This window comes from Microcebus murinus, chromosome 31 (assembly GCF_040939455.1).
Source record: "Microcebus murinus isolate Inina chromosome 31, M.murinus_Inina_mat1.0, whole genome shotgun sequence".
Lineage (NCBI taxonomy): Eukaryota > Metazoa > Chordata > Mammalia > Primates > Cheirogaleidae > Microcebus > Microcebus murinus.
Window position 1 is genome coordinate 3429978 of NC_134134.1, and position 25176 is coordinate 3455153.

Sequence of the window (25176 nt, forward strand, 5' to 3'; positions counted from 1 at the left end):
TGTGTGCACTGGGTAAAGGCTTTGCCACATTCTTCACATTTGTAGACTTTTAAAATGGCTAATGTCCAAAACAAGAGACATAATAAGTGAGGACAAGAGTGTGCAGGAAATCCATCCCTGTAGACTGTTATTGATTATAAATGGATAGTGTCATCATACAGATTTGTTTAAAAATGTAAATAATACAACTGCCTCATCATTCACCAATTCTACCTATGAGTATACTCATGTAAAATCAGTATCTGAAGAAGATTCTGCACCCCCATATATATTGCAGCATTATGCACATTAGCCAAGAAAATGGAAACAAACTAAATGCCTGCTTTGATGAATAGAATAAAAAATGACTATACAAACACCTACCATATACTATTACTAAGCCATGAAAATGATAAATATCCTGCCATTTCAACAACATGGATGGACATAGGAGGCATTATGCTAAGTAAAATTAGCCATTCCCAGAAAGATAAATACTGCTATGGATAATTTTTCTAAAGGTGAATTTACAAAAGTAAAGAGTACAACAGTGGTTTCCAGGGTGTAGAGTAAGGAAAAATGAGGAGATTTTAAGGATAAAATCTTTTAGTTATAAGATGAATAGATCTTGGAGATCTATTGTATGGCAACATGATTAGAGTTAATAATGTTTTATACGCTTAAAATTTTTAAGACCATAGAACTCACTATTAATAAATGTTCTCACTATAATTAAATGATAAATATGTGAGATGATGGATATGTTTATTACCTTAATTTTATTGTTTTACCATTCATACACACATCAGATCACTACAGTGTGTACAATAAATTTATGCAGTTATACAAATATTATTTGTGGAGACTTCCACCTATTAAACACCCCACACACAGAAATATATGCACACACACACATATGAGTGACACATTTTTGATGCTACTAGATAGGAAGAAATTATGGAACATAAGTTATCAAAGTATTATCTATCAATTGGGAGTATAAATATATTCAGTTATTTGAAGCACTGAATGAGACAGTGTATTTAAGAATTATATAAGGTGAACAGAGAAAATAAACTATATTATAGTTTGGGTATTTGGGTATAATAAAGCTGAAATTTTACTCTCATTTTATACTAGAAAAAGATTTTTTTTAGTCAAATAACATTAGATATTTTTACATTTAGGAAGAGGATATGCATTTGTACAAAATTAGTGAATCTGACTTTCTGTAGGATTGCCTCTGAAAACGTAGAATTGGAAATCATGATGCAGAAAATATAAATATCTTTCCCTAGTGTTTCTTGCATTCCAGAAACAAATCCCAACATCTTCACTATTCCCCTTTACACATTTCAGAAATGAGGCATCAAAAGGAACTTAAAACATGGACCTGGGCATGGAGGATCACCCTTACAATCCCAGCACTTTGGAAGACCAAGCAAGCAGGAAGCCAGGATCTTGATACCAGCCCTAGCAACATGAGGAGACTCCATTTTTATAAGAAAATAATAATAACAAAATGGTAGCTCATGCCCATAGATCTAGCTACTTGGAAGACAGAGGTTGTAGGATCTCTGGAGCCCATAGGTTTGAGGTTGCAGTGAGCTATGATCAGCCACTGTATTCCAGAAAGAGCTGGAGAGTGAAAGGCTATCAAAAGATGGTTAAATGTCATGGTCTTCAAAATATGCACAGATAGTCATATAACTCCTAACCAATAGAAATGCTAATAGATAATGTATTCCCTTATAAGCCATGACAAGAAGTTTGGCTCTCACTGAATTCTAAGGAAGATCACTGCATGGGTAGAGTTCTTAGAGAGTTTAAGAGCATGGGACAGAAGATGCCCTTCTATAAATCATTTCCAAAGAGCAGAATATTCAAACCCACTTTTGAATATCTGCCTTCCTCCTTGAGTTTTGGCTAACATTTGTTAATCTGCTTCACTGAATCTCACCTACCTGGATATTTAGCTGTTGTTTTCTCTTTCTTCATAATCCAGGGTTCTATCCTTCGTTCCAGGCATGTGATCAGCTCTGGCTTTGACTTGGCAAGACCTGTTTCATTAGAGAAATTTCACATGACTCTTGCTGAAGAGTTTCCAATTACTAATGCAGTACTATCCTTAGTAGAGAGAACATTAGTGAAGATTCTAGAAAATTCCTTTGGGACATATTGCTTTCTCACAGACCCTGCAGAATGATAAAAAATTGATCTAATTTATGACTAGAGCACCAATTCCCACTAGCACCAAATAAATAAGAGGTGGAAATTCTATTCCAAGGTGCAGACAGCAATTTTATACCCTGATTTCTAGAGTAACCACTAATCTAGTGTGAAATCCCAACAAAGAGAAAGGTTCAAGATAACATGAGACATCTAATGATTTTATTTTATGCACCAAAATCTTCAAATTTTCTTTAAAAGCATGGATATGAAATTCATTCACATTGCTTTCCACAGAGGTTGAACTAGTTTGCAGTCCCACCAGCAGTGTAGAAGTGTTCCTCTCTCTCTGCATCCACACCAGCATTTGCTGTTTGGGGACTTTTTGATTACATTGAGAACTTTTAAATAAGTAAATATATATATACATACATACATACATATGTTGAGAATGTAGAGAAATTGAAATGCTGCCATGTTATTCTGAACCTTGGATTCTAATATTATACAAAATAGACATAGAACAGATAAGAAAATAAAAATACAGAAAGAATAAAATGATTTGCATTTCCCTGATGATCAGAGATGTGGAGCATACTGCAATGAGATATCACTTATCTCCAGTAAGAATGACCTTCCAGTAAAAAGTCCCCTAACAATAAATATTGGCATAGATTTGGAGATAGGAACACTCCTACACTGCTAGTGGGACTGCAAACTGATTCAGCCTCTGTGGAAAGCAATATGGAGAAACCGCAAAGCGATACAAATAGATCTACCATTTGATCCTGCAATTCAATTACTGAGCATCTACTCAAAAGATCAAAAGTCATTTTATGAAAAGACACCTGCACTCGAATATTTATAGCAGCACAATTCACAATTGTGAAGCTATGGAAACAACCCAAGTGCCCATCAATTCATGAATGGATTAATAAAATGAGGTATATGTATACCATGGAATACTACTCAGTTTTAAGAAACAATGATGATATAGCACCTCTCGTATATTCTTGGATACAGCTGGTACCCATTCTACTAATTGAAGTATCTCAAGAATGGAAAAACCAGCACCACATATACTCACCAGCAAATTGGTATTAACGGATCAACACTTAAATGGACATATAGGAGTAACATTTATCTGGTGTTGGGAGGGTGGGAGGGGGGAGGAGGGGATAGGTATATACAACAACAATGTGTAAGATGTGCAACGTTTGGGGATTGGACATGTTTGAAGCTCTTATTTGAGGGGGGAGGGGGGCATGGACAATATAAGTGACCTTAACACTTGTATCCCCATAACATGCTAAAATATAAATAAATAAAATAAAATAAAATTTATTCATGTAAACTAGAAACTTTTAAGAAACTATTAATTAAAAAAGAATGGCCTTAATGTGGAATAGAAATTCTGTATATAAGTGATCCTCACCAAGGGAGACCAGGTTTCCATAGTTCTCTAACATCACATCCCTATACAAATTCCGCTGAGCATTGTCAAGGCATGCCCACTCCTCTGGAGAGAATTCTACAGCCACATCCTGGAATGTCACCATCTCCTGTAAAAAGACACATATTTCCCAAGTGGCCATAGAGAGAGTTATTCACTTGACTACAAGGAAAATGAGTTGTGAGAACTGTTTCTGACACATGAAGTACTGGAATTATCCAATAAGATATTCTCTAGCACATTGATATTCTTGAGCATATTCTCTTATCCACTGGAATGAGGATCAAAAAAGATGTATGAATCTGTGTGCATATGATTCTGCTATGGATGATAAAGTATTTAATACAAAATTAAGGGCCCTACTACAGTAATATAAATTTATGGGTGTTATATTTATATCACGTCAATAAATTGTGCATATTTCTCACATACAGGATCATAGAGAGTTAGAAGGTATCACATAATTTTTACAAGTACAGTAAAGAACTGGAGATTTTGTTAAAATACAGCTTCTGATTCAGGCGATCTGCGGTGGAGTCTGAATCTCTGCATTTCACATAATATAACTACTGATAACAATGCTTCTTGCTTAAGGAGAGTATTTTGTCAATATCCAGTAAGTGGTAGACTTTGAATATATCTCAGTTCATCTGAACAGAACACAGATAATATCCCTCAGTTTTCAAAGCAAGCTATAAGAAGAAATTAGAGCTTCTAGATTAAATGTGATGGCTCATGCACATCAGAAAGTAAATCTCCACATGACCCCTAATGATAAACAAAAAAACAATTAACTTTATATTGGATGAATCTGTCAGAAAGCATGTTAAGCAAGTGAATGAAATTAGCATAACTTTAGCAGAATGAATTCGTGTTAGGCTTTGTTGCAAAGAGGAGGATACAAAATCACTGCTGGGATGGATGGCCAACAATATGTAAGCATGAACAATCATCAAATTTATGCAAATTTCAAATACAGATACTTCCCATGTTTTGTTATCTTTAATAATGTATGTAAACACTTTAGCATCATACGGAGCAAGTCTTTTATAGTTTTTCCATAATTTTCTGGTTATCTTAGGCAATCAATGCTTTCTTCTTTCTGAACTTTCCTAATAATATATTACGTAGAGATGATGAAGCATCCAGTTCAAACTTTGAGAGTACTTGTTTCCTTTCCTCACTCAAATCTAAAAACTCTATCCTATTCCCAATGGGAATCTCACAAATTCACACTATGCTATCTTGACCTGTCACGATGGAAACATGTTTAATATTACATGTCATATATTTCTTATGAAACATGGTTATTGTAGTAACAAGCTTGTGGGAGAGAATATACAGCAGGCTCTCTTATATAGGGAGGAAGGATTTCCCAGAGAACCTTGACTACCATAAGAAGAAAAAAAAATGTAGTTACAAAACTTATTAGGCATAAACATCAGAAGTAAAGAAGGAAAGGTTTACAAGTTCAAAAAATTAAACTTCTACAAGGCTTTCTGGAAGAAATAGTGGACACAACCCCTAATCTGGGATACACTTACCTGAAAACCAGCCATTTCTTCTTCCTCTTCTCCTACTCTGAAATGTCTTAGCAGGTGAGATTGTGTGGAACAATTAAAATTAAATCTTGAGACTTCCCTTAATGGAGTCAGCACAATTTCTTTCCTTTTTCCACAACACTCACAAGTAGGAGGAACATAAAATGCAGAAGGACTACACTCACTTATTCTTGGTCACAGGAAAGAATTAGCTATGATCAGCTCATTCAGGGAGACCAAAATGAGAGGTTCTCCTGTCTTTTCTTCTGGTTACCTTCTCCGGCTACAGGTGCCAATAGTTTCTGCTACAGGAATTGGAATCTGGGCCACACTGATCTGCCTCTACCAAACCTTAGAGAGCAGAACCTGTGAGTTCCCTTGAGAACAAAGGTTAAACTCAATTCTCATGAATATATGCAAGAGTCCTAATACTTGACCCTGGTATCAAATTAGAATTATTTGGAGCACAATTAAAACCACATGGATGTTCTCACCCAGCCCAGCAGGCAGGTGATGGTATTTCTTCAATCTAGCCAGGTTATCCTAATTGAAAGCCTGGGCTCAGAGGTAATTACCTTAAAATTGTCTCAGAAACATCACTGTGAATATAAATCATGTGGTACTGTGGGCCTCATTCTAAGAAATGTCTGCTGTTGTGGAAGGGGTACATTAATTGGGTTCTTTGTCAGGTCCCCTTTTAGTGCTGATGTTGCTCAACCTAGATCCATTATTAGTAGCACTCAGGTAGAGACAGCAAGCACAGCATACATACTGCCTTTTGCCCAACACTCATCACAACATATACTTAATTTCCAAAGTGAAGCGAACCATAATGCAATGTCTAGTGAGTATGAGCTATGTGCTCAGAAGTATGGTTTGTTGCACTGTGAAGAAGCCTTTACATTGTGTGATGTAATCCTCTTTATACCAGAAAAGGTTAGTAGTAAGTGTCCCAAAATTTACAGAAAATTTTAGATGCAGTGCCAGCCTTTCTTTACTTCTCACACTACTATAATACAACACTAGACAAGATCTAGAAATTGTTTACACTCACCCCAAAAAGGTCCTTTAAAAGTCAACTTACAAGTCCATGTTGATCTCTTACACTGCAGCACATGTCTCCCCTGAGTTTTTAATACATACTCAATCCAAAGTATGTCCCTGTCTTCTGAATTCCAGGTTGAGGCCAGGTCTAGTTTGGATTGAACTTTTTTATTCTTTGGATTTAAATAGAGGGAAGCAAAACAGGAAGAGAAATTCCTTTTTGGATCATGCTTTAATGCTTTCTGAGGAAACACAGACTTTGGATTCTGAATTCAGTGCTTCAGAGTTAGGTCTCTAGAGAGGCATGGATTCAGTAAAACTCACTGCACATTTCCTGGCATTTGGGCAAGAAGAGAAGGCAGAAAGGGAGTTTATGTGTCCAACCCAGAGTGCATTATCTTGTTCCCATTTGTGTCTGAGCCCTATGGTCACTGAATCCATTTCAGTGCTAAAGATGTGAGATGCATTTAGAGAAAGAAGTACTTATTAGCTATTTGGTGTAATGCTACACCAGCCCTGGTGGCAGATGCAGTGAAAACAATAATTCCCAAAGTAGCTGCTATTAATAGACCAATAAATCTTTTTGTACAATTAAGAATGTGGGTTTATCTAAACCATGTATTGCTGGGGTTTACTTCCAAATTCTATTCATTTTAATAGGTAACCACATTCCTGTACTAGCTTTAACAATATAAAGTGTTTCCTTATAAGGATTGAATTTTATGGAATAATTTTAATTCTGGAAAGTGTTTCCAAAATATTAAAAGTCAAGAGTCTCCAAATAAGAAAACCTCTCCACAAACTTAAAAGGGAATTAAAAGAAAACACTTTTATTACTGAATTAAAGCAGTATGTGATGTGCACAGTGCCAATCCACTGAGAGATGTCAAAGGCACACATAATGTCGTTACTTAACATAGCTAAGCAAATCATAACTTTACATACATGTTGTCTAGATAAATAATAATTAGCTTTCAAGAAAGAAAAAAGAAGACTAGACAGCCCTATTTGTCATAACGGGTGCACCGTAAACTTACTTGGTAATTAGTGAGACTCTCTTTGTTTTGGTAATTGGTTAAATTCAAATAAAAATCAAGTATCTCAAGTCAATGCAGGAGGAGATAATTTCGCAACTTAAAGCTAGGTGCTCAATGAAATTATGATCCCATTTTCATATGGAAATTGTGGGATAGGGAACTATCTTCCTTGATATTTCATTTTGAAGAGATGTTTTAATTTCAGATAAAGCATTTCTTTAAAAAACATTTTAAAAATCTTTAAAAAGTATTTACAAGTCTTAGGCAAATAGTTAGGATCTCTGGCTCTTCTTGGTTCAATGGTGCCCTGTTTTGGTGCTGTTCACAGCAATTGCTCCACCTGGGGAGATGGATAAGGCTGCCATTCGATTTCAGTGCTGCTCCACCCTTAATTCAACCCTGAGCCACTTCTACACCTAAGGAAGGAGGGAATGCTTTATCAATCTAGCATTTCCCTAGCCAAGGCATAATAAGATTTTCAAGGTGACCTAGGGTATCCTAAGGGTAATTAATATGTCATTAGCTTTAATCTGCATTGCAGTTCACCTTCCACCATGAGCTTTCTTAGCGGGATATCCCATAGTGTGATGAAATTTTCAGGACACCTTTTGAATATTTGAAAAGAACCTACACCCCTAAAGATATAAAGTCTGATGAAATAAAATTAATGAGCATGTTACCATTTTAAATTAAAAAAATTTAAACTACCCAAGAACCCGTCAACTCATGAGTGGATTATTAACATTTGGTATATGTATACAATGAAATATTACTCAATTTTAACAAATGACAGTGAGCTAGCACTGCTTATATTTTTGTGGATTCAGTGAGTCCTTTATCAGTAGTGAAGTAACACAAGATCAGAAGAATAGACTGCACATGTACTCACCATGAAATTGGTACTGAATGATTAACACTACAGTGCACAAATGGTGGTAGTGTTCACCAGGAATTTAGATGTTTGGGGATAGACCCACATCTGAAAGACGCCTTGATCATGGAGCAGAATAGCATACCTCTAACCTTTCCTAGGGAGAGGCAAAGATATATAATGCGACTAAAATGTTTATACTCTCATATTTTCTTGAAATAAAAAAATAAAAATAAAAACCATACATCTTTCCTAAACTTCATAAAAAAACCCAATATTGAGTCACAAAGCAAATACAAAGGTCAATTAAGTAATCATTTCAAAGTAACTTCAGGTAAAATTTCAAGCTTATTTAAAAATTATAAATATATCAATAAATTTTGATTTAGTAATTTTATGCCAGGAAGTTAGGGTTATGGTGACTTTAGGGTGAATTTATAATTTAGGAAAAATTGTACATTAAAAAATATAAATTATTATATTGTCTATAATGGTACCATTGGAAGATTACTATATTTTAATAGAGATAATTATGTAAAGATAGCATGGTTCTTCTATTTAGAGGTCTATGAATTTTAAAAATGGCACAAACTGATACTTTGTACCCTTTGATTTTCACTTTCCTAATCCCACTCTCTGTGTTCACCACACTTCCCACTATGAAATCAGCTTCCTTTAGATTCTACATATAAGTGAGATCATACTGTATTTGTCTTTCTTTGCTTGGTTTACTTTACTCAGCATCATGTCCTCCAGTTCAAAACATGTTGTCACAAATGACAGAATTTCATTCCATTTGAAGGCTCATTGTGTAAATGCACCTCATTTTCTTTATCCATTCATGTGCTGGTGGACACTTAAGCTGCTTCTATACCTAGACTAGAATGAATATTGTTGTAATGAATATGGAAGGACAGATATGTCTTCTACATACTGGTTTTGCTTCAATTGAATATGCATGAAGATATGGGAGTGATGGATCATATGGTAACTCAATTTTCATTTTTGAGGAATCTCTATACTATTTTCTACATTGGCTGTAATGAGAAAATAGATTTTTAAGACTCAGAAGGGAGGAGGGTGATTGGGATTGTTCAATCAAATCTTACCTACTGGGTGAAACCTATATTTGTTGAGTGAATGATACACTCAATGTCCTGAATTTAACACTATATAATTCATACATTCATCAAAAAAAAAACTCTACTGGTACCCCCTAAATTTATTTAAATACAGATAAATTTGGCTGCCGTAATATTCAAGTGTTTCCTTTTCCCCTCATCCTCAGCAGCACTTAGCATTCTCACATACTGAGAGTAGGCATTCTCACAGGTGTGAGGTAATAGCTCATTATGGCTTCAACTTTCATTTCCATGATGATTAGATAGGTTGAGCATTTTGACATATATCTGTTGACAATTCATTTCTGTCTTTTGAGAAATGTCAATTAGTTTTATCATATCTTTCCCCAAGTAGGCCTAGATAAAATCATCACACTGTGTCTGACATATACATATACAATTATTTGTCAATTCAAAACAAAAATATAGCAAAATAAATAACAATGACAAAATGAGATGATTGCACAGGAATAAGAAATGGATATTTGATATAGCTCACAAATAAGCCACATTCCAAATATATTCTATTGGAGTACAAATACACAAATGAATAAAAGGAAGAAAATGACCCATTTACATGCCAACTTTCAAGACAGGATCATTTGTTTCTATATATGATCTGTTCTTCAAAATATCTGGCTCTATAGTTAAATGCATATGAATATGTCTCTCTCTATATGGTAAATCCCACCATTTCAATGAATATGTTTCCTTGTTTTAGATTTGGATTTTCAGTGGAAATTTAAATATGGTATATTCCCTATTTTCTGAGAAGAATCCTGAGGGATCCGAAGAGGTTCCCGTTCATTTCATTTTTGTCATGCCCTTTGCCTTTAGTTTCAGTAAATAATAACATTTGCATTTCACCATCATTTACTAAGGAATCATGAAAGAGTTCTAGAATATGACACTTGCCAAATTGAGAGATCATAATCACTGTTGAATTTGAACATGTACTTTTGAAATATTTTTTCCTTAAGTAAAGTTCTAGAAATTGAAATCATCTCATAATTACAGTAAACATTCTGAAGAAATAAATACAATAAAAAATTCAGTGCTTAGTTACACTAGACACTTTTCAAGTGCTAAAGAGCAACATGTAGTTAAAGGCTACAGCTTATACTACAGCATGGATACAGAATATATTCAGTATTGAAGAATGTTCTCTTAGATGCCAAGCAGAAACCAACCACAGGAAGAGACTGTACTGGCCTATAGATAAGACAAACCCACAAGGCAGCCAAACAAGTTTAGCCAAAAAATGATCTACACTCAGGAGTGAACATGGTAACAGAAGAGCAAAATCTACATTCATCCATTCAGGTCATAATTCCTACTGCACTGGAGAAAAGGCTGGAAACAAAACAGAGAAGGCTCCCAGGATCCCTGAGCTTTCATTCTGTTTGTTGTGATTCACACAAATATATAATGGCTGGTAAATGTAACTGTGATGGAGAGGAGTAAAGCAGGGTAATGGAGGGAGAGTTGATGGTGGGGTGGGGTGTGGGTGATGTTCCCCTAGGGAGATCCATTTGAGCAGGGGCCTGGATGAAGGTAGTGAGTGCACTGTGTGAGGATATGTGGATAGAACCTGAGTGTGAGCTTGGTGAGTTGTGGCTCAAGTGGATTGAGCTTGGTGGAGAGTAGAAGGAAGTGAACAGAGGTCAGTAGACAACAGGAATCCCTATACTGTTTATCTCAAACTAGTATCAGTAAACATCTTTGGGGCATGCATCCCTAATTCATGCATATAGAGAGTCTTTATTTACTATTATCAGTATATTAGCAAAGCATCATCACTACATTTAAGGATAAAAGTAAACATCAATCCAAGTTCTAGTAGTCTCTCACTTTACCTCAATGTATCATTTACCTAAGGGATATTAAGTGAGAGATTGTGCTTCTTTATAAAGTCTTAAAATTGCCATAAGGGATTAATTAAATTGGTTCAATTGACCAAATTTTTTCCACTCAACATATAGCAAAGCTTCTTCACAGCAGAATGCTCCTGTAAGCAGTGCAAAAACTTCCATAATCAATCCATTCGAAAGAAGCTGTATAGCATACTTATAAGTACCACTTTTGGGCAAATCAAGCTCCTCTACTTGCTGTATAACTTTGAACAAGTTCTTTATTCTTACTGACTTTCAGATTTCTCATTTGTAAAGTGGGAATTGGACTTAAGTTTTTTCCTCAAATTTGTGACAAGGGCTCCTAAAGGAAACCAGGTAAGTTATAAATAAAGAAAACACATTACATTTTATCTTTGTAGTCAGGCTTCTATGGACTGTAGTTAATTAGGCACAGGAGGAGTTGGAGAAGGAGTTCAGGAAGAAAAAAAAAACAATGTTTGCATAGGTAAAGTAGTAGAAAATGGCATGGTGTAATTAGGAAATCCATTTATTTGTAAATGGTGAGACAGCATGGGTCATGTGTAGGATTCTTCAGCAGTGGCTGCTGCATAGTAGATACTTAAACATTTATGAAAATAACACAGGTGGAGTGATGAAGGAGAGTATGGAAGGAAACTATCAGGAATTAGAGTTCAATACAAAGGAGCTTTATATATTGATTCTGATAGAGCAGAATCTGTGGGGGCTCTGAAGAATTTTGCGGAGGGATTGATGTGATAAAACTGGCCTTTAGCATCCCTCTAGCTAGTAGAGGTGTAGAAGATGGGTTGGAGGGGCCAACTTTCAGAGGGAAAGCATAGTTGGGAACCCATCAGACCAATCAAGGTGGCAGTGACTAGGGCCCTGCTGAGGCTTTGGCATTGATGAAGGAGAGAGATAGTTTCAGGTACTATTAGAGGTGAGATGAAGTGCACGATGGTATTTTTTACTGAGGTAGGAACATATGAAGCAGGTAAGAGAAATATTAAGGAATCAATGGGACTTAAGCCTACTTACCACTTCTATAGGAGCATCGACTATAGTCAACAGTCACAGAGGAAAACGGACAGCTGAGTATTGACTTTAGCCAACAGCCCTGATATGAAGGTGCACAGCTGAGGTAGACTTTAGGCGACAGTCAAAAGCTTTTACTTTTACAGCTTTGATCTCTGTAGTTGCAGTGTGTATGTTCAGCAAATAAGTTACTACAAATCTGTGACCTTTTAACAAGTCCTTACTATGAGTGATTATAATTATTTTCCTAAAGCTGCCTATAATTTAAAACAACCTTTCAGTGCTTTAAAGCTTTCCTCATCACACAAGAGCAAAACGGATTTGTCATCAATGTATAACACAAACTATCGGGCAGAGTATGAGTGTTGGCAGAGGCCAAGGTTTAAGGGCCAGTAAGCACAGTACCGAAGTGGTTAAGAATATCAAGTGAAGGATATGGCTTCATAATGACTCTTGGGCTTACAAATTCAGAGGATGAATGATTGTGGTGTCTTCTCCTGAGACAAGATGTTCTGAAGTACCACATGGAGTTGTGAAAGAAGGAACAGAGTGAGCCTAGCTTTCCACCTGCTAAGTGTGAGTATGGGTTGCCCAGGGAAGGCAACCACCTTTGGGTGGTAGTTTAGCATGTGGACCTGAAGCTGCATTTTAGCACTTGTAGCATTTAGGGGGAGCTGAAGTGACAGGACTAGATAAAATTGCCCAATGAGTGTGCACAGTGAAGAGTGGAGGGTAAGTTGTTGTTTTTTTTTAATCTGGGGAGCAATGCACCTCAAAAAGTTACTACCTGTGAGCTTTCAAAGATCTAAAACAATATCAGAAGCCTGATGTAAAACCTCTAGGTTGTTAAAAAGAAACCAAAATACACACACAAAAAAAACATAAAAACCTTGCAAAATATAATTATTTGCAAAGAAATAGTATCAAAGCCATTCTGTTTTTTTCCTACAACAATATTATTGAATCACATTGTGGATGAATTTTAATAATGCTAATATGTGTAATGTAATGTGGAATGAGGCCCCTTCTAAATTTATTATTTTTGAAGTCTATGAAAGAGGTTGGGGTGTGCAAAAAGGTGTCTTCTCTTTCACTGTCACCTGCAACCCCATCCCCCAGCCCCTGACGCCTCCTTCCTGGGGTGCCCTCCCCACTCTTACCCATTGTACCAGTCACCACATCTCTCACTTTGGGAGGTGATTTCTGTAATGCTGAGTATAGATTTTCTGGGTTAGAAACCACAAGTAGCTCCTTGTGGTACTTGTCCCACAAGATTTAGTTATCTTTTAATATTTTTTCGGCATATTACAGGTGTAAAAACGTTTAGGTTATGTATATGGCCTTTGCACCACATGAGTCAGAGCTTCAAGTGTGTCCATCCCCCAGACAGTGAGCACTGCCACCATTAGGTGTGTATATACCCATCCCCTCCTCTATCCTCTCATCCTCCAGACATACGATCAATATAGTTCTGATGAATATCATCTTAGATCACCTTCTCCCTCTGGTGCGCCATGTTGGCCTTGCCACTGCTTGATCCAGTCCAGGGCTCTCTCAGTACTCTCTGGCAGTTGGCCTGGTCCAGGTTCTTCTGCTGTCCTGAGAAAAAAAGCATTCCTGTGCTACTCCCCTGCTGGGGTAGAGCTCACTCAGGCAACCAATTTTCCTGTCTGCATCCATTCCACCATGTTCTCACCTCTCAGGAGCTTATTTCATGCTCCACTCTCTTCTTGCTCCACTCACATGCCCTGGCTTCTGAGGATCTGCCTTGTTACTAGAGCTGCCCATAGATACTGCCAGGAAAGGGCTTGCTGTGGAGGGCAAACCCACAAGGTAATGGACATAATATTGGACCTCAGCTTGGATATCTATTTTCTAAAAAAGATTTTGAAGAGGTCTAAAACCTCTCCCACTTTTAAGTACATACATAGAATAAAAAACCTCTAGGACTATCTGACAAAAAGCAAAAATTAAAACAATGATGGGGGTTCATGACTGAGAAAACATTGTGGCCAATGTGGCCAATATCACCAATGTGATCATATAGACAGAATAACCCTGTCCTAATCTGAATCACTTGGTGACTATATAGGTAATTTAAATTTTGAAATTGTGGTAAAATACACCCAATATAATATTCACCATCTTACACATGTTAGGTATGCAGTACAGTAGTTGTAAGCATATTCACACTATGTGAAAGAAATTTCAAGAACTTTTTTTCCTGAACACCGATTAAACATAACTCCATTTCTCCATTCTTCCAGGCCCTGGCACAACCATTTTACTTTTTGCTTCTATGAATTTGATTCTTCTAGATACTTTGTATAACATAAATAATTTTTTTAAACAGACAATAACAAACGTATCTCCAGCAGAGAGAAAGAAGGAACCCCTGGATTTAGTAAGTACCTAAATACTGACTTTAAGGCCTGTGATTTTCCTCACTGTATTTTTATTCATTCATTTATTAATTCAGGAAGCAATGTGATCTACAATGTGTTTAGGACTGAAAAACACAGTGTTGAACATATGAGCTCTGTAGACATTTCTGCAGTTTTAAAAGTCCAACAATCTATTCCATAATTCCTCCCTTATTACCTCCTGCTGTTTTACCTGAAGGCTTCCTCCCTTCCATTTTTAACATCTGTCTGGAGAATGTACAACAATTTTTTCCAGACTTTATGGCCCACATTTTTATGTTTATTTGTGCTATGCTCTACCTGAAATCTATAGGTACTTTACTAAATGTATTTTTATATGTAAGTTACTTAAAATCAACACATATATCTGATCAATCTCTGCATTACTAATGCCTGACACAGTATGGAGATGTGTGTGTTGGGTAAATTCTTGCTGGCTGACTGTGTGTGTGACAAGTCAGCACTGTACTTTTATTCTTCTGCTTATATCATTACATAAACCAAGTGGTTAAAAAAATCAACAAATTAAACAAAATTATCTTTTAATAAAACTAATACTTTTGGGCCGGGCGCTGTGGCTCACGCCTGTAATCCTAGCTCTTGGGAGGCCGAGGCGGGCGGATTGCTCAAGGTCAGGAGTTCAAAACCAGCCTGAGCAAGAGCGAGACCCCGTCTCTACTATAAATAGAAAGAAATTAATTGGCCAACTGATATATATATAAAAAAAATAATTAGCCGGGCATGGTGGCACATGCCTGTCGTCCCAGCTACCCAGGAGGCTGAGGCAGAAGGATCACTCGAGCCCAGGAGTTTGAGGTTGCTGTGAGCTAGGCTGACGCCACGGCACTCACTCTAGCCTGGGCAACAAAGCGAGACTCTGTCTCAAAAAAAAAAAAAAAAAAAAAAACTAATACTTTTGTTTTAAATCATTTTCATTAAAGATTTTTGTATAGAATTATTTCTCTTTCATTCCATTGATACTGTTTAGTTGGCTGTTGATTGTTTAAAGCAGGTATGGTGAAGGCAAATATTTTTCTATCAGATATTTGCAAAAGGATAGTAAAAACAGTCTTTTAAATCTATTATTATAATATGCCAATCCTTAGCCAAAAACCTTTAGATAAATTTTAATATCAGTTCCAGTATTTATAAGTCCAACAAAAGATTTGTCATTTAGCTTAATTCCTAATTGAGGTTTTTGGTCATTAATAAAGTTTGCCAATATACTTTTGTTCTAGTACTTCCAAAACCTCCTTGTCTTAAAACATTAGATTTTTTAATTTGCATATTAATAGCAGAAGTTGTCCAATACAGTCTCTAGCCTGAAAAACATAATCAGAAGTGAAAGTCATCATAAATGAAATTTCATTTGAATAAGCTGAATCAATCATACCTAAATGTATTATTACTCTTTCTAATGTAACAGTAATATGACCAAATTATTAACTAATATTAATATGCTTGTAAGATCAGGCCAAATATATCTATAGGTATATATATCTCAGTAGATGGTGTTAAGAGTCCATTGTCACAAGATGATCTTTCTTCTCTGAAATTACTTTTTGGGCCAAGAGTCTCAGCCAAAGTTGCATTTTAAATGTCTGATCAGACCTTTTAGCAATTTCTTAAAAGTTCTTTCCACAGCCAGGTGCTCCCGTTGGGCCATAAGGTGCCACTGGGGTGCGGTGGTGGGGAGCTGGTGCTGGGCTGCCTGGCTGAGCACAGCCACAGCCTGAGTGGCTCAGCAGCCATGGCAGCGGTGGCACCATGCTGCTTAATTTTGCTGGACATAAAGCTGCTGGCATTTAGAATTAACATTATTAAAAGCCAGTATACGTAAAGTGATATTGCTTAAATTAGGAGGACTTACCATTTCTTGAACCTGATATTTCTTGAAATTTAGCAATTAAATCTATATAAGTTTCATTAACGTTTTGTTTAACATTTATATAGAAAGATACAGCCTAATAGAAGCTATCTTTTCCCTGCTTTAATACACACTGTTGATTTTGAGAAATAGCCTGATCATCATAATTTAATTGCACATTAATATCAAACCAATATTCCTGGCCCATAATTTGAGTCATAAATTTTAATTCGTAGGTCTCTAGACCCCTTTAGCTAGGGTTGCTGATGCATCTTTTCCCTGTACCAAGTGGTGAACTATAAAACCTTAGGCGAAGATATAATTGTTTGCACAAAAGATTTCCAATCGCAAGGGATTAACATTTCTAATTGAGCCAATTCTTTAATTGAGCTCTTTGTGTAATGACAGTTTGTGTTGGCTGGGAGCAGTGGCTCATACCTGTAATCCTGGCACTCTGGGAGGCCAAAGCAGGAGGATCACTCAAGGAGTTTCAAACCAGCCTGAACAAGAATGAAACTCTGTCTTTACTAAAAATAAAAAGAAATTAATCGGCCAAATAAAAATATATAGAAAAATAAGCAGGGCATTGTGGCATATTCCAGTAGTCCCATCTACCAGGGAGGCTGAGGCAGAAGGATTGCTTGAGCCCAAGAGTTTGAAGTTGCTGTGAGCTAGGCTGAGGCCATGGCACTATAACCAAGGCAACAGAGTGACAGTGCTGCTTTTGTCATTCCATTTGTCAGTGGTGAGCAAGGGAACTCTGATATTAACCAGCAGGTTCATAATCCAGCACAGAACATGAAAGGGGCTTTAACGATTTTATTTGAAGCTAAAGACACCTGGACTTCCTTGTGTTGATGATTATGTTATGGAAGAGACTAAAGAGATATGTCGTGCTCACTGTCTCAACTCTGGCTACTGAGAGCATAAAAAACAGGACTGAATCCAAAATCACTAATGCAATTTTCAATAAGAAGTGGCCATGACCCCTGAGATTCCATTAGGGAGAATGAACAAAGTGTTGCCCACAGTTAGATGACTAAAAATGAGAACTGTATACTGTGCCCTGCACCTACTAAAATTAAGGAAGATAAAGTTATGTAAAATAAATTCTCTAAGATTGAAATATCAGATAAAGATTATTCCAAATATTTTCAATCCAGAGAAATCATTCTATTATATTCTAACACTGAAAATACACACTCATAAGTAGATTCTAGATGGATGCATATGTTGTACTGTAAGTAATTCATAGAAAATTAAATTCAATCCTCTTTATGTACCTGAAATCCCTATTGAGAGATTGCCAGATTCTCATGTTTCTTTATATAGTACTTACCATATGCATCACACACTTATTAATGCTTTACTTACTTATTTTCATATTTATGACATTATATGTTAGGATCTATTAACATTTTGCTTATACAAAGCAAAAAACACTGTGTTCTTGATTTAATCCTCTGGCACTCAGAATTGTTTATCTTTCTTTGGCCTTTAAGGTTCTTAATTTAACTTTAGGACACTGACTCTCTAATCTTAATTAAGTAATCAGAATGCTGTATGTATAGCCTATGAATGGCCTCAAGCTCTCTAGTTAAAATTTTTTTTTCACCAAATGAAAAAAATTCTACACTTCTCATCAGAACATTTAAAGTACTATGTGAACTGGTCGGAGGTGAGTACAACAGTGAAAATATTGTAGCCCAAGCACAGGTGGAAAGAAGAAAGGCTTAGATACAGTTGTAGAAGGGAATGAAGATACAAAATGGCAAAAAACTAGAGGTAATTATGCAATGAAAGAAGCAGAATTTCCACTTATAAATTCCCAGAGTTGGTTGTTCTTCAGATCCCTTCGCTCCACATACAAAATCAGTGATTTTTTTTACCCTGGATATTTTCAATCTCTTCTCTGGAGCCACAAGCTCACTCCCACAGAAATATTGATTGCTAATTATAAAGCATCTATTACATATCTAACACTGTCCTGTACTTATGTCTTCTATTTAAATATAAAAACTCCATAATTTAGAAATCCTTCTTAGTATTTACCTGAACAAAGTAACCTGATAAAGTCAAGAAATCCTTTGGTTCTATGACCAAAAGTAAAAGAAACAGTAACCAAAAAGTGCTTTCCATATGCTTCCCAAATTAGTATGAAAATATACAATGTACTAAGTAAAGTGAAATTACTGCAATGTGGAATTACTCATACCTTCAGATCATTTTATGGGCACCATTAAGTTTTATAATAATCCTTGTTGTGATTGCAGATCAGGTCATATAAACGATACTTAATGAACTTTGAAATAATAAAATGACATAGTAGACCTAGCAAGAGTAATAAGCATGTAAGAACAGGGGATTGGCATGGGCAGGTTCCACTTCAGAAGCTTTAGGTTTTTAAACAATTAATTCAACGTAAAGTGAATAAACTATTTCCGTTCAGAATCTTTGAAGTTTCTAGTTTGCTAGTAAATTCTCAACACATTTAAATTACCTATTTTTTCTAACATTTCTTCTTTATTGTTCAAAATAAGTATACATCCACATTCACACAAACATAATTCCTTAGTCTGTAAATATACTACAACTATCGTTCAACTTAACTGTGATGTATTTGTATATTTGATTCAATAGAAATAAAAAAGATGCTTATTTCTGTTTCACTGGCCAGGCAGGTTGCATGTTGAAAGAAAAATGTAGGATAGAATGTAATCACTAGTCATTCTGTGTTCAGAAATGTATAGCTTTTCATTAAGTTCAAAATCTTTATTATAAGCATTACAGTAACAATGTAATTATAAATGTAATTTAAAAAAGCACTGGGAACATTATTCTTCAAAGTAGAGCCACTGATAAAAAGGATCACAAATGATGTCATTTCACTGTGTAACCCAACAGTACATTTTTACAATTGATTTCCTCCAACTTTGAGTAACATGGGATAGGTTAAAGTTGGTGCAAAATAACAGTTCATTCAATCTACAACATTTTTGACACATTAAAATTATTTTTAATTTAATGAAACAAATTAAGTTTACATGTAGTCTAAAAATATTCCCAATTTCATTCTATTTTATTATCATAATGTGCAATACTAACACAAGTTATTTTTAATATTGTAATTTTTTCATTCCGATTATAATGAGAAGAATATTAGTCTGTATACCTACATCATACATCATTTAAAATACTCTTTTTTATAAGAAAATTCCATAGTACCTCTCCATCTCATAAATCTTACATTTCGGTGTTTTTAATTTTCCATGGAAAAGAATATGTATAATGCCTGCTTAATACAAAAAGGCTTCTAATAAATGTGATGTAGCTATCATTAACCACACACATATTCACATACACGCTAAGAATGAAAGAATACCATCTACTGTATATAAAGTTGAATAACATCAGTATGTGCATGTCAAAAATAGCAAAAAATTATACTTTATTACATCTTCACCCTACCCTGACAAAAAGTGTATTTTACATGTAATTATAACTCTAAAAAATCTCTCTCTTTTTAAAGCTGACAACAAATAAATCAACTAACTATTTTAACTGGGTTGTTCTCTATAATCAAAAACCTGGTTTAAAGAAATGTGAGAATGTGTTAGTGACTCAGTGCATTGCCCTGTGAGAACTCTGTTTAGACCTGATTCTTCATTAAATGCATTCTGAAACTTATTATATCTGTAGAGTAGCTTAAATTATCAATTCTTTGTTCTCTAAGGTGTATCATTTGTATAAATATTTTTCACATTCATTATATTTGTAAGATTTCTATTCTTTAAACTTTCTGTGATGTTGAGCAATGTTTGAGAAAATATTGGAACATTTCTTTCAGTGTAAGTTCCCCCATGTCCAATAAGATGTCTGCTATAACTAAAGGTATTGTCAGCACTCTACATTATTATAGTTTACTCAAAGTACTGTTGTGCATTTTAAGGCTAATACTTTGCATAAGCACTTCCATACTCATTACATTTATCTAATTTTTATCTAGTATGATTTCTTTAATGTTTAATAAGATTTGAACAGTTATTAAAGGCTTTGCCACAATTTTCACATTCGTAGAATTTTTCTCTTATATGAATTCTTTTATGTATATTAAGGTGTGAGCACTGGGACAATGTTTTGCCACATTCCCACATTTGTATGGTTTTTCTCCTGTATGGATTCATTTATGTTGAGTGAGGTCTCTTAGCCAGGTAAAGGCTTTGTCACATTCTACACATTTTCAGGGTTTCTCTCCAGCATGAATTCTTTTATGTTGAGTAAGGGTTGAAATGTGGGTAGAGGCTTTGCCACATTCTTCACATTTGTAGGGTTTCTCTCCAGTATGGATTCATTTATGTTGAGTGAGGTCTCTTAGCCAGATAAAGGCTTTGCCACATATTTTTAGGGTTTCTCTCCAGTATGAATTATTTTATGTGTAGTAACGGTTGAGGACTTGGTAAAGGCTTTTCCACATTCTGCACATTTGTAGGGTTTCTCTCCTGTATGAATTCTTTTATGTTGAGTAAGGTGTGTGCACTGGGTAAATGCTTTGCCACATTCCTCACATTTGTATGGTTTCTCTCCTGTATGGATTCATTTATGTTGAGTGAGGTCTCTTAGCCAGATAAAGGCTTTGCCACATATTTTTAGGGTTTCTCTCCAGTATGAATTATTTTATGTGTAGTAAGGGTTGAGGACTTGGTAAAGGCTTTTCCACATTCTGCACATTTGTAGGGTTTCTCTCCTGTATGAATTCTTTTATGTTGAGTAGGGTGTGTGCACCATGTAAAGGCTCTGTCACATTCTTCACATTTTCAGGGTTTCACTCCAGCATGAATTCTTTTATGCTGATTAAGGGTTGAAATGTGGGTAGAGGCTTTGCCACATTCTTCACATTTGTAGGGATTCTCTCCAGTATGGATTCTTTTATGTTGAGTAAGGATTGAAAACTGCTTAAAAGCTTTGCCACATTCTTCACATTTGTAGGGTTTCTCTCCAGTATGAATTATTTTATGTTGAATAAGTTGTGTGAACTGGATAAAGGCTTTTCCACATTCTTCACATTCGTATGGTTTCTCTCCTATATGAATTCTTTTATGTACAGTAAGGCTTGTAGACCAGGTAAAGGATTTGCCACATTCTTCACATTTGTAAGGTTTCTCTCCAGTATGGATTCTTTTATGTTGAGTAAGGGTTGAGGACTCAGCAAAGGCTTTTTCACATTCCTCACATTTGAAGAATTTCTCTCCTCTATGAATTCTTTTATGTCTAGTAAGGTGTGTGCACTGTGTAAAGACTTTGCCACATTCTTCACATTTGTAGAGTTTGTCTCCACTATGGATCCTTTTATGTTGTCTAAGGATTGAGGACAGCCTAAAAGTTTTGCCACATTCTTCACATTTGTAGGGTTTCTCACCAGTATGAATGATTTTATGTTGAGTAAGGTTTGTACACCAGGTAAATGCTTTGCCACATTCTTCACATTTGTAGGGTTTCTCTCCAGTATGGATCCTTTTATGTTGAGTAAGGTGTGTGCAATAGGTAAAGGCTTTGCCACATTCTTCACATTTGTAGGGTTTCTCTCCAGTATGGATTCTTTTATGTCGAGTAAGGTGTGTGAATTGGGTAAAGGCTTTGCCACATTCTTCACATTTGTAGGGTTTGTCTCCATTATGGATCCTTTTATGTTGTGTAAGGATTGAGGACTGGTTAAAGGCTTTGCCACATTCGTCACACTTGTAGGGTTTCTCTCCAGTGTGAATTCTCCTATGTATAATAAGTTTTGAGCAACGGTTAAAGGATTTTCCACATTCTTCACACTTGTAGGATTTCTCTGTCGTATGAAATTTCCTATGTCCAGATACATTAGAGCTGTGATTAAAAATTTTGTCACATTCATTAAGTTTGAAACTTTTCTCTCCAGTATGTCCTGTCTTGTGTATATTTAGATTTGATGATTTGCTAAAAACTTTTATACACTTACATTTGAAGATTTTTCTATGGCAACTTGACAAACCTTGCATAAGACCATTAGAACATACTTTCTGCTTCTTACACTCAACGACACAATCCCAATCTCTTTTTAAGTGTACATTTTCAAGGCCATAGCTTCCATATAGTCTCATTATTGATTTCTGAAATGGGTCTTTTATGCCCTGCTCTGGCAACAGGTCTTTGGTGGAATGGGAAGACAGTTCTGAAAGAAATGAAAGTAAAAAGTATCTCAATAACTAGACTCAGGTGAATATACTTCTCAATTTGAATATACAAAAGTATAGAAAGCACATTAGCAATAAAGCACACTAGAATACCACGGTATTACTTCCATCATAGATGTATGACCTTAAAAATATACTTACAATCATGATTCTTTTAGAAATTATAACTTCTAATTGTTCATAGCAACCCAAATTAGAATAACACCAAGAACCACACGGAAGGAGATTGAAACTTTGTTGCATTTACCCATCATAGCCCTTCCTCCATGCTGATACTGAGTTATCACTTTAGTAGAAAAATCCCATCTCTTGGATTTCCTATCAAAAGAGAATGAAACTATGGGCACATTTCCACACATCTGTTTTTTTATAGCCTTTCCAATGGCTGGTTTCTATCTCCCAGGACAACTATATAACTCTCTGGGAAAAAATATGCCCAGATCAAGAATAAAATTCTGCATTATCATAATGATGGTACAAAATACTTAATTATGCTATAAAATTTGAAAGGCAAAATAAATAAATGATCATTTCCATGTGTTAATTTGTATACATTATAAAAAGGCATAATTATTAATATCAACATTATAAAGGTGAGGCTAGATGTAAAGATTAAGAACTTTTGTAGGCAACCGAAGTTAAGTAGTTATCCATTTAACATAGGTTGCAAGTTCAAAAGATTTTACATAGTTCTCACAGTGAACATCATAAAAAATATTCATAGAGATAAAAAAGAAAGCTAGGCAAAGAAACAAACTATGTCACTAAAAATCAGTGAGGTACAATGCAGGACAGAAGGAGAGGAAAGAAAGAAAAGATAATGACAAAAGTCATATAAAACAATTAAAATTATATAAATTGTAAATCCTTCCTTTGAGAAAATTATGTAAATATTTATGTGCTAGTGTTTCTAGTCAGAAGACACAGTTAAATAAAGGGATTTAAAAAATCCAACTATATTCTATCTAAAGCGACCTGACTTCATACCTGGTGAGAACAATAGACTAAACCTGGCAGAATATAGCAAGATATATCAGGAAAACATTTAGCATCTTTTAGCAGTGGAGTTCAAAATTATATTAGGCATATTATTCTGAAGTGAAAAATGTTAAAATTCTTAAAATATAGTTTAAGTCAAAACTGTGACAAGAGACAAACAAGGGCATTAAATATAAAAAGTGGTCATTCACTGAGGGCTTATGAAAATAATACATATATGTGATATCTATATTTCTCTCACATCAAGGTTTTCAAATATATTTTAAATAGCATTGAAATAATTGAAGCAACACATAGACACCAAATAATAGGATATTTTGATACTCCAATTCCAATAATAAACCAGTCAAATTATTAATAAGAAAACAAAAGATTTGAAAACACTACAGAGCAATTAGACCTAACAGATGTATTGGAAACACTCTACACAATAATAGTAGAATATACAATCTTCTTGATAGCTCATAAAACGTTCTTCCTAAAAAACTACCTGTTCAGCCGCAAGTCTTACCCAATTTTAGAAAGTTGAAATTTTACACACTTTAATTTTTGACTAGAATGGAATGAAACTGAAAATGAATAATAGAAGAAAAATAGAAAAATTCACAAATATAGGAAAATAAACAACACACTCTTGAATATGTTCTTCTTCAAGGGAAGTAGACCTAATGTTGTGAAGATGTCCAAATTGATCTACAGATTAAATGCAATTCCTTTCAAATTCTCAATGTCAATTTTTGAATGATAAAATAAACACCAAACTCTTCCTTCGGAAGTTTCATTAAATATAAATTGTTTAGACTCTCTAATGAAAAATAAGATGAATGTATCGATAAATACAAACAGAACCCTACAATATGCCACCTAAAAAAGCCTTCCTTTACCTCTAAAAAGTCAAACTGGTTGAAAGTAATTGTAAAAAAAAATCTACATAAAAAATAAAAGGAGGATATTTTGGCCATAATTAAGGACTATACACTTTAAGTCAAAAACCTTCGAAAGTGACAAAGACTCTTATAAGGAAAAAAATGGGTCATTTAGGAGAAATCTATGGCACAGAATACAATTAGACAGATATTATATATGGAATGTACATATTTTAGCATAGAGGTTTTAAAAAATATATTCTATATCAGGGCTTCTAAATATATTAAGAAAATATGAACAAAAGTATGGACAGAAGTGTGGCAAGAAACACTAGCAACACACTAGTTATAGAGACTGCAAGACCTCACTTCCAATGATGAATACAACAATTTGACAAAAGATAAATAAGAAAACATATAATGGGAAAAAATTATAGACCAGCTAGATGTAAAAGATATTTACAGAGCTCTTCGGTCAAAAGCAGCAGAATACACTATAGTTTCAATCATACATAGCAAATGCTGTTAGGACACTTAAGTCTCATGAAGTTGAAGAAACCTAAAAACATACCACATATATTTTTTGACATAAATGAAGTGGAACTAGAAATCCAAAGCACAAATGAAACTGGCTAATATGAAAATATGTCAAAATTAAACACACTCTTTAATGCATTCATGC

At 35.0% G+C, this 25176-nt stretch overlaps 1 protein-coding gene across 1 annotated transcript in view; it reads right to left on the reverse strand.

Annotated features, from left to right (window-relative positions):
• LOC142865689 (uncharacterized) overlaps positions 1-22880 on the reverse strand; it is a 213598-nt gene extending 190718 nt beyond the window's left edge. The window contains 3 exon segments of the mRNA XM_075998877.1: positions 20845-20994; positions 21828-22244; positions 22877-22880. Of these exon segments, the coding sequence (XP_075854992.1) occupies positions 20845-20994; positions 21828-22244; positions 22877-22880 (571 nt within the window).
• Between the last annotated feature and the right edge of the window lie 2296 nt (positions 22881-25176).